This window comes from Pongo abelii, chromosome 20 (assembly GCF_028885655.2).
Source record: "Pongo abelii isolate AG06213 chromosome 20, NHGRI_mPonAbe1-v2.0_pri, whole genome shotgun sequence".
Classification (NCBI taxonomy): Eukaryota; Metazoa; Chordata; class Mammalia; order Primates; family Hominidae; genus Pongo; species Pongo abelii.
In genome coordinates this window covers 44,443,029-44,458,597 of record NC_072005.2, presented here as the reverse complement: position 1 = coordinate 44,458,597, position 15,569 = coordinate 44,443,029, and the positions used below count along the sequence as shown (strand labels likewise).

General features: G+C 51.4%; 1 protein-coding gene across 1 annotated transcript; it reads left to right on the top strand.

Annotated features, from left to right (window-relative positions):
- Window positions 1-3,541: 3,541 nt before the first annotated feature.
- Window positions 3,542-14,506, top strand: LOC100449591 (delta(3,5)-Delta(2,4)-dienoyl-CoA isomerase, mitochondrial). Its single transcript, XM_024236881.3, has 10 exons — window positions 3,542-4,897; window positions 5,101-5,308; window positions 5,451-5,539; window positions 12,357-12,481; window positions 12,568-12,616; window positions 12,803-12,867; window positions 13,407-13,477; window positions 13,575-13,646; window positions 13,922-14,072; window positions 14,212-14,506. Exons 1-10 carry the CDS (start codon window positions 4,846-4,848, stop codon window positions 14,314-14,316), a joined length of 987 nt encoding a protein of 328 aa, XP_024092649.3. The 5' UTR covers window positions 3,542-4,845; the 3' UTR covers window positions 14,317-14,506.
- Window positions 14,507-15,569: the final 1,063 nt, after the last annotated feature.

The following is a 15,569-nucleotide window of genomic DNA, read 5'->3' as shown; positions in this document are numbered from 1 at the left end:
TCCCTCTCTATCCTGAAGACACAGGCAGGCCTGAGCACAGTCACAGGCCCTCTGGAGGCATACAGAGACCCAAGAGGAGCAGGGTGGGCTGCAGACTGAGAATGGTGCTAGCAATTCAGTCTTTGAGGAGAATCCAGCAGGCTTAGTGGCATTCTTACTGGGCCCTGCCCAAGCAAGCTCTATTGGGCGCAGTGGGTCATTACACCTATAATTCCTTTGGGGAGGCCAAGGTGGGGCAGATACTTTGAGCTCAGGAGTTGAAGACCAGCCTGGGCAGCATGGTGAAACGTCACCACAAAAAAAGTTGAGGTGGGTTTGGCGGAACACGTGTAGTCCCAGCTACTCGGGAGGCTGAGGCAGGTGGGTCAGTTGAGCCTAGGAGGTTAACACTGCAGTGACTAGACCGATGGGACTTAAACCCACAAACATTTAGTTAACAGCTAAACACCCTAATCAATTGGCTTCAGTCCACTTCTCCCGCCGCAGGAAAAAATCACATCACTGCACTCCAACCTGGGTGACAGAGTGAGACCCTATCTCAAAAAAAAAAAAAAAAAGGTTTCCAGCCTTGCCATCATGGTGAAACCCCGTCTCTACTAAAAATACAAAAATTAGCCTGGCATGGTGGCGCATGCCAGTAGTCCCAGCTACCTAGCAGGCTGAGGTGGATCACCCCAACCCAGTAGGGTGAGGCTGCAGTGAGCTGTGATGGGGTCATTGCACCCCAGCCTGGGCAACAGGGTGTGAAAAAAACCCAAAACCTTTGTGTTGTGTATGATTTCAGAGTGACTTGTCTTTACCCTTGGAGTATCATTGTGTGGATGTGTCATGATTTAACCTGGTCTCAAAGGGTAATTTCCAGGTCTATTTTTGCCGTTGCAAGCAGCGCTGTAACACGTATCTTTACACAAATATCTTTGCCAACTTCTCTGATACTGATCAGGAGGTAAATTCCTGCCAATGGAATTGCTGGGTTAAAGGATATATATAGCTGGATGTAGTGGCCCATGCCTGTAATCCCAGCACTTTGGGAAGCCAAGGCAGGCAGATCACTTAAGGCCAGGAGTTTGAGACCTGGGCAACATGGCAAAACCCTGTCTACAAAAAATAAAAAAGTGGGCTGGGCACGGTGGCTCACTCCTGTAATCCCAGCACTTTGGGAGGCCGAGGTGGGCGGATCACTTAAGGTCAGGAGTTCGAGACCAGCCTGGCCAACATGGTGAAACCCTGTCTCTACTAAAAAAAATAAAAATTAGCTGGGCATGGTGGCACGTTCCTGTAGTCCCGGCTATTCAGGAGGCTGAGGCAGGAGAATCGCTCGAACCCAGGAGGCAGAGGTTGCAGTGAGCCGAGATTGTGCCATTGCACTCCAGCCTGGGTGATGAGAATGAAACTCCGTCTTGAGAAAAAAATATATAAAAATGATGTGGGCATGGTGGCACACACTGTGCCTATAGTCCCAGCTACTCATGGGGGCTGAGGCAGGAGGATCGCTTGAGCTGTGAGCTGTGAGCTGTGATGGCACCACTATACTCCATCCTGGGCGAAAGGGCGAGACCATGTCTCAAAACATAAAGGATCTATATAATTGCAACATGCGGTAGATAGCTTCCCACTTGTAGATGCAAATCTGTGAAGATGCCTTGCAGTGGGGGGTACCACCCGGAAGGATCCTGGTTTAAGGATTTTGACTCCTACTGGAAGGAAGAGGTGACCTGCAGAGGAGCAGGTCACAAACCTTGAAGTTTATGCATGTGTGCTTGAGAATAGCTCCACTCTGGGAATTTACTGTGAATAAAATTTTCTTTTTTGACATGGAGTCTTGCTCTGTCACCCAGGCTGGAGTGCAATGGCACAATCTCTGCTCACTGCAACCTCTGCCTCCAAGGTTCAAGTGATTCTCCTGTCTCAGCCTCCCAAGTAGCTGGGATTTTTTTTTTTTTTTTTTTTTTTCCCAGAAGGAGTCTTGCTCTGTCATCCAGGCTGGAGTGCAGTGGCACAATCTTGGCTCACTGCAACCTCTGCCTCCCGGTTCAAGCAATTCTCCTGCCGCAGCCTCCCAAGTAGCTGGGATTACAGGCACGTGCCACCATGCCTGGCTGATTTTTGTATTTTTAGTAGAGATGGGGTTTCACCATATTGGCTAGGCTGGTCTCGAACTCCTGAGATCCACTGGCCTCAGCCTCCCAAAGTACTACAATACAGGCATGAGCCACTGCGCCCGGCCTTACATTGTTAACATTTAATGACGTCACAAAAACATCATTTAGCAGATGAACAAGTTTTGCTTCACTATGGGAAGTTTCAAACAATCTCTAGACAAGGGAAAAACTACAGTCATCTTGCAGCCATAAATAAAATCAACTAGGGTTTATTGTTTTTAAGCCAGTCAAGGTGATAAAAAGAGAATTTTACCAGTTTGTCTCCTAGCATCCAATTTCATTTCCTGTTACCAGTTTGAGTCTCCTTCCAGAGATGTTATATACATACGCCATATTCTGTGCAGGTCCAGCTACACTTTTTTTTTTTTTTGAGACGGAGTCTCATTCTGTCACCCAGGCTGAAGTGCTGGAGTGCAGTGGCATGATGTCGGCTCACTGCAACCTCTGCCTCCTGGGTTGAAGCAATTCTCCTGCCTCAGCCTCCCAAGTAGCTGGGATTACAGGTGCCTGCCACCACGCCTCGCTAATTTTTTTTTTTTTTTTTTTTTTTTTTAGACAGAGTCTTGCTCTGTCACCCAGGCTGGAGTGCAGTGGCGCGATCTTGACTCACTGCAAGCTCCGCCTCCTGGGTTCACACCTTTCTGCTGCCTCAGCCTCCCGAATAGCTGGGACTACAGGTGCCCGCCACCATGCCCGGCTAATTTTTTGTATTTTTAGTAGAGATGGGGTTTCACCCTGTTAGCCAGGATGGTCTTGATCTCACCTCGTGATCCGCCCACCTTGGCCTCCCAAAGTGCTGGGATTAGAGGCATGAGCCAACATGCCCGGCTAATTTTTATATTTTTAATAGAGATGGGGTTTCACCATGTTGGCCAGGCTGGTCTCAAACTCCTGACCTGAGGTGATCTGCCTGCCTGGGCTTCCTAAAGTGCTGGGATTACAGACGTGAGCCACCGCACCCAGCCCAGCTATACTTTCTTACACCAAAGGAACAAAGGATCATACTAAATGTTCTATTACATCTTCACATTTTTTTCTCACACGTTTTTATCTTTGCATAGAGGTTTCAGAGTTTTCTATGGTATAAACAGTCTACTGTTGATGGGTAGTTAATGGTTCTGTCTTCCAAAAGAGCCTGCTTTTCTAGTCTGTGAAACCACACAGGAGACAGGTTCATTAAGGAAATATACTTCCTTCAATCCCACTGGCCCAGAGACATCTGTTCACCGCCTTGCTCCATGTGTCCCCAAAGAACATACTTAGGCAGTATTACAGTACTTTTTTTCTTTTTTTTTTTGAGACGGAGTTTTGCTCTGTCCTCAGGCTGCAGTGCAGTGGCGCCATCTCCGCTCCCTGCGAGCTCCGCCTCCCGGGTTCACGCCATTCTCCAGCCTCAGCCTCCAGAGTAGCTGGGACTACAGGCGCCCGCCACCATGCCCCGCTAATTTTTTGTATTTTTTTTAGTAGGGACGGGGTTTCACTGTGTTAGCTAGGATGGTCTCGATCTCCTGACCTCGTGATCTGCCCGCCACGGCCTCCCAAAGTGCTGGGATTACAGGCGTGAGCCACCGCGCCCGGCGAGCAGTTTTACAGTACTTTTTATGCCTTTGGGTAACTGGCTTTTCCCAAGGGAATTTCATTATTCTTTTTTTCTTTTTTTTTTTAAGAACACGAACTTTCTTTTCTTTTCTTTTCTTTTTTTTGAGATCTTGCTCTGTCGCCCAGGCTGGGGTGCAGTGGCGCCATCTCTGCTCGTTGCAACCTCCGCCTCCTGGGCTCAAGCCATTCTCTTCCAGCTAGGATTACAGGTGCCGGACACCGCACCCGGCTAATTTTTGTATTTTTAGTAGAGATGGGGTTTCGCCATGTTGACCAGGCTGGTCTTGAACTCCTGACCTCAGGTGATCCGCCTGCCTCGGCCTCTCAAAGTGCTTGTATTACAGGCGTGAGCCACCGTGCCGGGCTAAGAACATGAACTCTGGAGCCAGGTAATCCTGCTTTAGCCCTTCTGAAGCCCAGCGACCTTGAACCTAGTGTCTTCCCGGGCCTGGGCCAGTTTCCTCTGCATATAGGGGAAATAGTACGACCCCCTGGTGGGAGTTCATACTATACAGTCAGCGCTTAATGTTGGCCCATCTGTACTCATTCCTTTACCTGAGTAAACTCACAGTACTGCAAGTTTTCTTTTTAGTTAACATGATATATACATGGATGATTAGAAGCTCCGCTGCCATTATGTCCTTGGACATTTCAGCTGTCGCCAATTATTCCACCATTATGACACAGCTGTGTGATGAACTTTAGCGGGAGCTGTTTGCTTTTCTGTTTTTCTGTTTTCGCTTTTTTTTTTTTAAGACGGAGTCTCACGCCCTCGCCAGGCTGGAAAGCAACCGCGCAATCTCGGCTCACTGCAAGCTCCGCCTCCCAGGTTCACGCTATTGCAGGAGCTATTTTCTTTGGCCAGGTTCCCACTGGGACAAAGGGTCCATTTCTGAGCCTGGCTCTTACTATGTAAGGCAACCGGAACTCGGCTGCCCTTAGTAAAGATGGCGGAGAGAACGGCGTCATTGCCTGTCAGGTTGCGGCATCGGTGCCCTCGCTCAACATGGCGGCCTTTTGTGCCCGCCCCATCCGCTAACGGGCAGGTTACTCCGTCCCAACACAGTAGACGAAGGCGGCGGCGATGGCGGCGGGGATAGTGGCTTCTCGCAGACTCCGCGACCTACTGACCCGGCGTGAGTCACCTCTTGACTTATGGGGGTGCGTCGCGCTCTCGTGCTGTTATAGCAGATGTAGGACCGGGGGCCTATCCGGGGTCACGAAGGGCCCGAGTCCCCTAAATTCAGGGGTTCGTGTGCTCCCTTTTGAAGGACTCCCTAATTCGATAGGCCTGTGTCTTGCAGTCTGGGGTCATCAAAGGCTCTTCCTCTCTCCCCAGGACTCACAGCCTCCAACTACCCGGGACTCAGTATTAGCCTTCGCCTCACTGGCTCCCCTGCACAAGAGGAGGCTTCCGGAGTAGCCCTCGGTGAAGCCCCAGACCACAGCTATGAGTCCCTTCGTGTGACGTCTGCGCAGAAACATGTTCTCCATGTTCAGCTCAACCGGCCCAACAAGAGGAATGCCATGAACAAGGTCTTCTGGAGGTCTGACCTGCAGATCCTGGAGGCCTGCCTGCGGGGGGAGGCGGGGCTGCGGGACTGGGTGAAAGTGGAACGTTGTGAGGAGATGGCCATGAGGGCACGGTATTCCCGCCCCATTTGTAGCCCTTCACTCGTTGCTTCACAGAGAGATGGTAGAGTGCTTCAACAAGATTTCGAGAGACGCTGACTGTCGGGCGGTGGTGATCTCTGGTGCAGGAAAAATGTTCACTGCAGGTACCAGACGCTCTTCACACACCCTGCCAGCCTTCCTAGCTCCTGGCAATAGACAGTGGAGCAGTGCTTCTGAATTAGGGTTTTAAGCAGCTTCTAACTTACACTTTTTTTGTTTGTTTGTTGTTTTTTGAGACGGGGTCTTGCTCTGTTGCCAGGCTGGAGTGCAGTGGCACAATCTCAGCTCACTGCAACCTCCGCCTCCCGGGTTCAAGCAATTGTCCTACCTGGGACTACAGGCGCGGGCCACCACGCCCAGCTAATTTTTGTATTTTTAGTAGAGACAGGGTTTCACCATGTTGGCCAGGATGGTCTCCAGGCCCCTAAGTTACACTTTTATCTGTTTTTTTTTTTTTTTTTTTTGGAGACAAGATATTTCTCTGTCACCCAGGCTGGAGTGCAGTTGCCTAATCATAAATCACTGTAACCTCAAATACCTGAGCTCAAGCAATCCTCCCACCTCGGACTCCCAAACTGGGGGGATTACAGGCAGGTGCCACCATGGCCAGCCCTATCATTTTTTTTTTAAAAGGCCTACGTTAAAACATTCAAATACGAAAATTAGTCCAACAGAACACGACGGGATCATAGGCTCTGAAGTCTGGGTTTCCATCCTGGATCTGTGGCCGTGAACAACATGCTTAACCTCTCAGCCTATAGCTGTGTCAGCATATAATATAATAATATGCTTTCGTGCAACTATTCAACTCACTAATTGATTTCCAATTACTGGTCAGTTGGATCTTTGGATTGACCCACTGACCTGTTCTACAGATTGGAGAATTTCCACTAATCACAATTACTGACTCTTTCGTTATCTCTATCCTCCTGTAAAGCCCATCCAGTGATATTTTTTGTTTTGTTTTGTTTTGTTTTGTTTTGTTTGAGACGGAGTTTTGCTTTTGTTGCAATGGCGCAATCTCAGCTGACTGCAACCTCTGCTTCCTGGGTTCAAGTGATTCTCCTGCCTCAGCCACCCGAGTAGCTGGGATAACAGGCGCCCGCCACCATGCCCGGCTAATTTTTTGTGTTTCTAGTAGAGATGGTTTTACCGTGTTGGCCAGGCTGGTCTTAAACTCCTGACCTCAGGTCATCCACCCGCCTAGGCCTCCCAAAGTGCTAGGATGACAGGCGTGAGCCACCGTGCCCAGCTACCACTCACTGATTTTAAATTTCAGATATTGTAGTTTTCAATTCTCCAGTTTCCATTTGGTTCATATTTTATTTTATGTATTTATTTATTTATTTTGAGACAGAGTCTCTCTTTGTCACCCAGGCTAGAGTGCAGTGATGCAATTTCAGCTCATTGCAACATCTGCCTCCTGGGTTCCAGCAATTCTCCTGCCTAAGCCTCCTGCGTAGCTGAGATTACAGGTGCCCGCCACCAGGCGTGCTTAATTTTTTTTTTTTTTTTTTTTGAGAAGGTGTCTCACTCTGTTGACAAGGCTGGAGTGCAGTGGCACAATCTCGGCTCACTGCAACCTCCGCCTCCTAGTTTCAAGCCATTGTCCTGCCTCAGCCTCCCGAGTAGCTGGGATTACAGGCACCTGACACCATGCCCGGCTAATTTTTATATTTGTAGTAGAGACGGGGTCTCACCATTTTGGCCAGGTGGGTCTTGAACTCCTGGCCACCAGTGATCTGCCCACCTCGTCCTCCCAAAGTGCTGGGATTACAGGCTTAAGGTACTGTGCCTGGTCAGTTATATATTTTTTGTCATGCATGTTTTTCTTCCTGCCATTGAGCATAGTTATAATGACTGATTTAAAATCCTTGTCTTCTGGCCGGGTGTGGTGGCTCACGCCTGTAATCCCAGCATTTTGGGAGGTCAAGGTGGGCAGATCTTGAGGTCAGGAGATCGAGACCATCCTGGATAACACGGTGAAACCCCATCTCAACTAAAAATAAAAAATAAAAAAATTAGCCGAGTAGCTGTAGTAGTGACTACCCAGCTACTCGGGAGGCTGAGGCAGGAGAATGGCATGAACCTGGGAGGCGGAGGTTGCAGTAAGCCGAGATGGCGCCACTGCACTCCAGCCTGGGCAACACAGCGAGACTCCGTCTAAAAAAGAAAAAATTCTTGTCTTCAAATCTCAACATCTGGGTCATCTTGGGGTCAGACTCCTTACGATCTTTTCTCTTGAAAATGGCAGGCCGGGCTCGGTGGCTCACGCCTGTAATCCCAGCACTTTGGGAAGCTGAGGCGGGTGAATCACTTGAGGTCAGGAGTTCAAGATTAGCCTGGCCAACATGGTGAAACCCCGTCTGTACTAAAAATACAAAAATTACCCTGGCGTGGTGGTGCGCACCTGTAATCCCAGCTACTGGAGAGGCTGAGGCAGGAGAATCGCTTGAACCCAGGAGGTGGAGGTTGCAGTGAGCCTAGATGATGCCATTGCACTCCAGCCTTGGTGACAAGAGCGAGACTCTGTCTCAAAAAAAAAAGAAAATGGCTTTACTTTCCTGTTTCTTTGTATTTTGAGTTAGTTTGGATTGTTTCCTGGATATTGGGATATAGGAATAAGATGTGGATACTCTGGATTCTATCATATAATTCCAAAGAGTGTTGAGTTTCCTGTTTTGGTAGCTTAGTTGGAATTAGTTTTTTTGGTTTTTCTGTTTTTATTTGCTACGTTGCCCAGTCTGGTCTTCAACTCTTGAACTCAAGTGATCCTCCTGCCTCGGCCTCCCAGTGTGCTGGGACTACAAATGTGAGCCACTGTGCCTGGCTTCTTGCTGATTTACAGACCATACATGCACCCCCAGCAAAAGATTTAAAAACTAATTCTTCAGCCAGGGTAACAAACTGAGACCTCGTCTCAAACCAAAATTAGCTGGGTGTGATGCATGACCACACTCCCAGCTACTCTGGAGGCTCAGGTGGGAGGATGGCTTGAACCAAGGAGGTCAAAACTGCAGTGAGCTGTGATCATGCCACCGCATTCCAGCCTGGGTGACAGAGCAAGAGCCCATCTCAAAACAAAAAGAACAACAACAACAAAAACATAAATCTCCCAGCAAGAGATTAGGGCAGAGTTGATACACAGAATTCGGGACTCCGTGCTCTGGCTCTCCCCTCTTTGGAATATGCCCCCTCACTTCCCGGCAGCTATGGTCACCTTGGACTCTATCCTGTGACTCTTCAAGCACAATTTCAGTCTGCTATCAGGCTGAAAGCTTTCAAAACCATTTTCAAAAACACCAAGAGAGTGTTCTGCCACTCTCCTAAGTGGTCACTCCCTCCAGAATCTGCCCAGTGCCTTCAGATAATGGTTTGTTTCTTGTCCAGCCAGAGTATGTAGTTGTCCGTGGGAGGGTTGGCCCTTTAGGACTAAACCAGAAGCAAAATATTTCATACACTGATTCCTGCACAGGGCCCAGAGCCTAGTGCTTGGAACCCAGTCGTGACTAAGACAGTCCCAGACCCTGTCGTCATGGCGTTCCCAACTCAGTGGGGAAGACAGACAGTAAACTATTTCTTTCTGTTTTGTCCATTAACATCTTCCCAGGTCCCTTTCTTTCTTTCTCTCCCCTTCCCCTCCTTTCTCCCTCCCCTCCCTCCCCTCCCTCTCCTCCCTCTCCTCCCTCTCATCCTCCCTTCCTCCCTTCCTTCCTTCGTTGCTTCCCTCCCACCCTCCCTCCCTCTCTCTCTCTCTGTCTCTTTCTTTCTTTCATTCTTTCTTTTTTGAAACAGGATCTCCCTGTCACCCAGGCTGGAATGCAGTGGAGCAATCGCAGATCACTGCAGCCTCGCCCTCCTGGGCTCAAGCCATCCTCCCACTTCAGCCCCTCAAGTAGCTGGGACCAGAGGTGTGCACCACCATGCACAGCTAGTTTTTTCATTTTTTGTAGAGGCAGGGCTTGCTGTGTTGCCCAGTCTGGTCTCGAACCCGTGATCTAAAGCGATCCTCCCGCCTCAGCCTCCCAAAGTGCTGGGATCACAGGCATGAGCACCGCACCCAGCCTCCTGCTTTCTTTCTTCATCTCCCTCTCTTCCTCCTCTTGTTCATTTGTTCATTCATTTGACAAGCATTCAGTGACACAGTACAGTGCCAGAGCCCCCTCCTGGGTGCTGGAGATGTGGAAACGGGAGGCAGCCCCCATTCCTGACCCCTTGCTCTCATAGAGCTCATGTCTGAGAACAGAAAGATGGGGCTCTTTTGTGGCTGTGCCGGGCCCAGGTCCTCATCTTTCAGCTCCCAGCTGAATGTGGCCATCTCATCTTATTTTCAGCAGCAAGACCCCAAAGGCCAGAAAGAAGAAACTGCGGGTCATGCCGTGACCCAGTGATAGAGTAGAACTACTAATTAGAGAAAGAAAAAGTTGGCCACAATTATGTAGCACTCATGGTGTGTCATGCACCTTTCTAAGCACTTTAAACATATTAATGAATTCTAATCACAGTCCACAAGACAGGTTCTGCTATAAGCCCCATTTAAAGATGAAACAGATCCAGAGACAGCAGGAAACTTACCCAATTCTCACAGCTTGTAAGTGGCAGAGCTGGGATTTTGGAACTCATGCTGCCTGGCTATAGAGTCCTTGCTCTTAGCTGCTAAATGTCTGTCATCTCAGTAGCTGGCATGCTGGTTAAAAGTAAGGGGGACTTTGGCCTCAGGCAGTCCTCTGGATCCTATCTCCACTTGTCTTTTCACCTCTCTGTCCTTCCATTTTCTTTTCTTTCTCTTTTTTAATTTTGAGCGAGGGTCTCGCTCTGTCGCCCAGGCTGGAGTGCAGTGGCACGATCATAGCTGACCGCAGCCTCCAACTCCTGGGCTCAAACGATCCGCCCACCTCAGCCTCCGAAAGTGCTGGGGTTACAGGCGACCACGCCCAGCCTCATGTGGAGCTAATTTTTTCATTGTTTGTAGAGAAGAGGTCTTGCAATGTTGCCCAGGCTGTTCTCAAAATCCTAGCCTCGAGCGATCCTCCTGCCTCTGCCTTCCAAAGTGCTGGGATTGCAGGCGTGAGCCACTACGCCCAGCCCCAAAATATACTTTTTTATTCATTTGTTTACCTCCCCCTGAGGACGGGGACTGTTGTCTGTATTGATCACTTATTGAGCAGCTTGTGTGCGCCAGGCCGTGTGCTAGGCACAGGGGATGCAGCAGTGGACAGAAAGACAAGAACTCCTGCGTTCTCAGAGCTCACATTCTAGAAAGGGAGTCAGACCCTCAAGCAGATAAGGACATAATCATAGGATAGCAGCCATGCAGCCCGGAGGTAAGGCGGGGTCAGGATGCGGGGGATGGGGCCACTGTCGAGCCAGGTTGGCCAGGGAGGGTCTCTCTAGGAGGTGACCTTTGAGCTATAGTTGAAGGAAGTGAAGGAGTCAGTCTGTGGCTGTTGCAGAGGGAGGGATGGTTGTCAGCCCAAAGGTCCTTGGCTCCCTCCCTCTCCTCCTCTGGGTCTTTACTCAAGGTCACCTTCTCAGTGAGAAGGTTCTGTACCACTGCAGCAGCCCTGTCCACGCGTGCGTGTGCACACCCACCCACCCACACACACACACACAGTTGGAGGCCAGTGTGCCCGAAGTAACAGGTTGGGAACAGTGTTCATGCAGGATAGTGATGACAAGGACGTTCCATTTTGTTCTAAGAGCGACAGGAGGGAAAAAGAGGGTCTGGGCCAGGCACGGTGGCTCACGCCTGTAATCCCAGCACTTTGGGAGGCCGAGGCAGGTGGATCACAAGGTCAGGAGTTTGAGACTAGCCTGGCCAACATGGCAAAACCCCGTCTCTACTAAAAATAGAAAAATTAGCCGGGCGTGGTGGCGGGCGCCTGTAATCCCAGCTACTCAGGAGGCTGAGGTAGGAGAATCGCTTGAACCAGGAGGCGGAGGTTGCATTGAGCCGAGATCATGCCGCTGCATTCCAACCTGGGTAACAAGAGCAAGACTCTGTCTCAAACAAAAAAAATAAAAATAAAAAAAAAGAGGGTCTGACCCAAGAAGGTGTCCACTGGGTCTCCCTGGCTGCGTGTAGGGAACAGACTGGGGACACAGGTGGAAACAGGGAGAGCAGGGTAGGCTCATGGAGAACAACTGATGGAGGAGAGGTCAGATTTGGGATCATCTTGAAGTTGGAGCCACGGAAATTGCTGCATCGTGAGATGTTTCTCATCTCAGGAAACATCACCACCATTAACTGCATTGCTCACGCTGCAGACCTTGAGTCCCGGGCTGTCTGGCATCTTGGGGAAAAGCATGGCCTCTGGAGCCAGCTGCATGGTTCCAGATTTTAAAATCCCACTTCTGATGCAGCATGGTGGCTCACACCTGTAATCCCAGTGCTTTGGGATGCCGAGGCGGGAGGATCGCTTGAGCCCAGGAGTTCAAGAGCAGCCTGGGCACAGTCCCAGCCACTCAGAAGGCTGAGGTGGAAGGACTGCTTGAACCTGGGAGTTCGAGGCTGCAGTGAGCCATGATTGTGCCACTGGTATAACAGAGTGAGACCCTGTCTCTAAAAACATTAATGAGCTAATTGAAATAGTTCATTACTCACTACTCACCAGCCAGTGTGACCCCCTTGGGCAAGTGCTTAACCTCTCTGTGCCTTAGTTTACCCATTGGTAACACAAATAGTAATAGGATCTAGCTGGTAGGGTTGTTGTGAGGATTCAGTGAGTAATGACTCCACAAATACCAGCTTTTATTTCCTTCCCACCCAACATGCAATCCCTCACCAAGTCGTGTGTGAGTTGTTTTTTCCGCCTTGGTGGTTTGGGGGTTCCAACCTGCTGTGCCTGGGTTCTGATCCCTGGTTGAGTCAATGGGTGGGGCCTGGGGGCCTGGATGAGCTCCCTCATGCCTTCTCACCAGGTATTGACCTGATGGACATGGCTTCGGATCTCCTGCAGCCCAAAGGAGATGATGTGGCCCGGATCAGCTGGTACCTCCGTGACATCATCACTCGATACCAGGAGACCTTCAATGTCATCGAGAAGGTGACTCTAGGGGGCTGGAGGGCATCCTTCTCCATACCCGCCTCCCCTGGGCCAGCCTTGACCCCACTCTTCCTGTTCCCTCTCAGTGCCCCAAGCCCGTGATTGCTGCCGTCCACGGGGGCTGCATTGGCGGAGGTGAGTCTGCGGCTGTATTCCTGCTCGGGTGCTCCCCAGGTCAGGCTGCTGCCCTGATGCTGCGGCCACTGGCATCCAGCCTCAGCTCTGTCATGGGCCAGACTGTGTCCCAAGAGGCAGCCCCACGTCCCGGGAAGCGGGGTTGGTTCTGGTGGTCATTCAGTGTCCTTGGCCTCTACCTCCTAGGTGTGGACCTCGTCACCGCCTGTGACATCCGGTACTGTGCCCAGGATGCTTTCTTCCAGGTGAAGGTGAGTCATCCTCCCGAGCTCCTGCTTAGAGCTGGGCAGTGGGGTGGGGTTGGGGGGCCTGGAGTGAGGCTCGAGGGCTTCATGGAAGAGCTGGAGTTGAACCTGACAAAGTAGACTTGCCCATAGAGGAAGTCAAGAGGTGAAGTTGTGAGTGGGTAAAGTATGGGGTGGGGTTGAGGCTGGCAGGTGCCAGAGGCAGAGATTGCTCCTGGGGCCATGCTGGTGAGGGTGGGAGGCAGGATGGAGCCGGGGGATGCAGTAAAGGGGTCTCAGGTAGGGTGAGGAGGGTGCCTCTCTCATGATGGAGCTGCCCTGAAGGAATGGGAGGGCACATGAGTGGGAAGGTGGGCTCTATTCTAGGTTGAAGGAACTTGCCTGAGTCAAGAAGCTGCCTGGGCAATGGAATGGGACTTTGGAGGAAGTCACTGGGGTGAAGGTGGGGTGGGACTCTCCAGTAAACATGAAATTTCATGGACGTTGACGTTGCGAGGGGCACAGTATTGGGCAGAAACCAAACAGTGACTCGATTCCTTCCCCAGGAGGTGGACGTGGGTTTGGCTGCCGATGTAGGAACACTGCAGCGCCTGCCCAAGGTCATCGGGAACCAGAGGTGGGTGCAGGGGGTGTGGGGGCGTGGGCGGGGGACCCCAGAGCATCTCCCAGCCCCGGGGTGGCAGCCGCCTCCTGATGCACATTTCCCCTTGCAGCCTGGTCAACGAGCTGGCCTTCACCGCCCGCAAGATGATGGCTGACGAGGCCCTGGGCAGTGGGCTGGTCAGGTAGGGCCATGGCCCTGGTAGCTCAGTGCTGGGGGCAGCCAGCTTGGAGGGTTGGAGGCCTCTCCGGGTCCCCTTGTCTCCTTGCTCTAGAATTCCAAGGGGCATCCTTTCTTGGTGAGGTCATTTCTTTATTGTGGGGTCAGCCCCCTGCTCTGATTGGGCTGTTTCTCTGGGGTCTTGGGCCTTCCTCTGTGAGTGGCCACTTCTTCATCTGCGGGAGGTTGGAGGAGAGAGCCCTTCCCAGCCCACCCGGTCCCTGATCTCTTTCGCTGCAGCCGGGTGTTCCCAGACAAGGAGGTCATGCTCGATGCTGCCTTAGCGCTGGCGGCCGAGATTTCCAGCAAGAGCCCCGTGGCGGTGCAGAGCACCAAGGTCAACCTGCTCTATTCCCGCGACCATTCGGTGGCCGAGAGCCTCAACTACGTGGTAAGGCGCACGCTCCGACCAATCACAGCCCTCCTCTAACCCCAGGCGACCAACCAAGGTGCAGGGTGCTCGCATGCTTTATCCTGATTGGCCCCTGCTAATCTCTCTCCTCGTTCTTTCCCAACACCCTGGGTACCAGGCGTCCTGGAACATGAGCATGCTGCAGACCCAGGACCTCATGAAGTCGGTCCAGGCCGCGACTGAAAACAAGGAACTGAAAAGCGTCACCTTCTCCAAGCTCTGAGAGCCCTCGCGTCCCAGACCCAGCCAGGGGCCTGGCCTTGTCCCGCCTCATCCGCAGAAAGGGAGGATGGGCGATGACGGTTGTCTCTATGCCTTCTCACCCAGTCTCCCAGTTTATAACTTTATGACAATGCGTTTCTCAAGCCCAAGGCCTTATCTTCACCCCACAAACAATAAAGCAAAGTAAAGAACCTGGTGCCCTTCTTGGAAAGAGGAGAGGTGGGAGGGGCTGGGATGCACCTGGGGGCTCCAGAGACCGCAGTCCTGAAGGCTGGGGCCAGAGGTTGGATGCATGGGAATGGGTGGCATGGAGGTGATGGCCATTCAGACTGGCAGCGGGCAGGTGAGGGGCACAAGGAAGCCAGGGACGGAGGGAGTGAGCAAAAGTCGCTGGGCTCCCTCTGGATTGCAAGGCTTCCCCGTCTCCCTGCCTGCCCTGGGGTTGAGGGTGGAGTTCGCGCCCTGCCTGGCACTTCTCACTGCACAGCACATGTGATCTGGTGCTGGCGTCTAGCTGGGATTCCCTTGTTACCAAATCTTGAGCCTCATTTCTTTAAAACTTTGGTGTGCTGGGCACGGTGGCTCACACCTGTAATCCCAGCACTTTGAGAGGCTGAGGCAGGAGGATCGCCTGAGCTCAAGAGTTCGCTACCAGCCTAGTCAACATGGTGAAATCCCGTCTCTACTAAAAATACAAAAATTAGCCGGGTGTGGTGGCAGGTGCCTCTAGTCCCAGCTACTCGGGAGGCTGAGGCAGGAAAATCCTTGAACCCGGGAGACGAGGTTGCAGTGAGCTGAGATCGCACCATTGCACTCCAGCCTGGGCGACAGAGCGAGACTCTGTCTCAAAAAATCAAAAAATAAAACAAAAAAGAACTTTGGGGTTTCTGGCTGGGTGCAGTGGCTCATGCCTATAATTCCAGCACTTTGGGAGGTTGAGGCAGGCGGATCACTTGAGGTCAGGAGTTTGAGACCAGCCTGGCCAACATGGCAAAACCTGGTCTCTACTAAAAATACAAAAATTAGCCGGGCGTGGGGCACGCCTGTAATCCCAGCTATTCAGAAGGCTGAGGCAGGAGAATCCCTTGAACCTGGGAGGTGGAGGTTGCAGTGAGCTGAGATGGTGCCACTGCACTGCAGCCTGGGTGATAGAGCAAGACTCTGTCTCAAAAATGAACAAACAAACAAAACTTTCGGATTTTTTTATCCATATATCATCCCAATCTTCCGGGTTTATGTTTGGAATAACTGCAA

Excerpts from the sequence above, each read along its gene's own strand:
- LOC100449591 (XM_024236881.3), top strand. The coding sequence starts at position 4,846 with ATGGCGGCGGGGATAGTGGCTTCTCGCAGACTCCGCGACCTACTGACC. Across the intron at positions 13,478-13,574 it reads AAGGTCATCGGGAACCAGAG|CCTGGTCAACGAGCTGGCCT; the intron begins GTGGGTGCAGGG and ends TTCCCCTTGCAG. Across the intron at positions 13,647-13,921 it reads CTGGGCAGTGGGCTGGTCAG|CCGGGTGTTCCCAGACAAGG; the intron begins GTAGGGCCATGG and ends CTTTCGCTGCAG.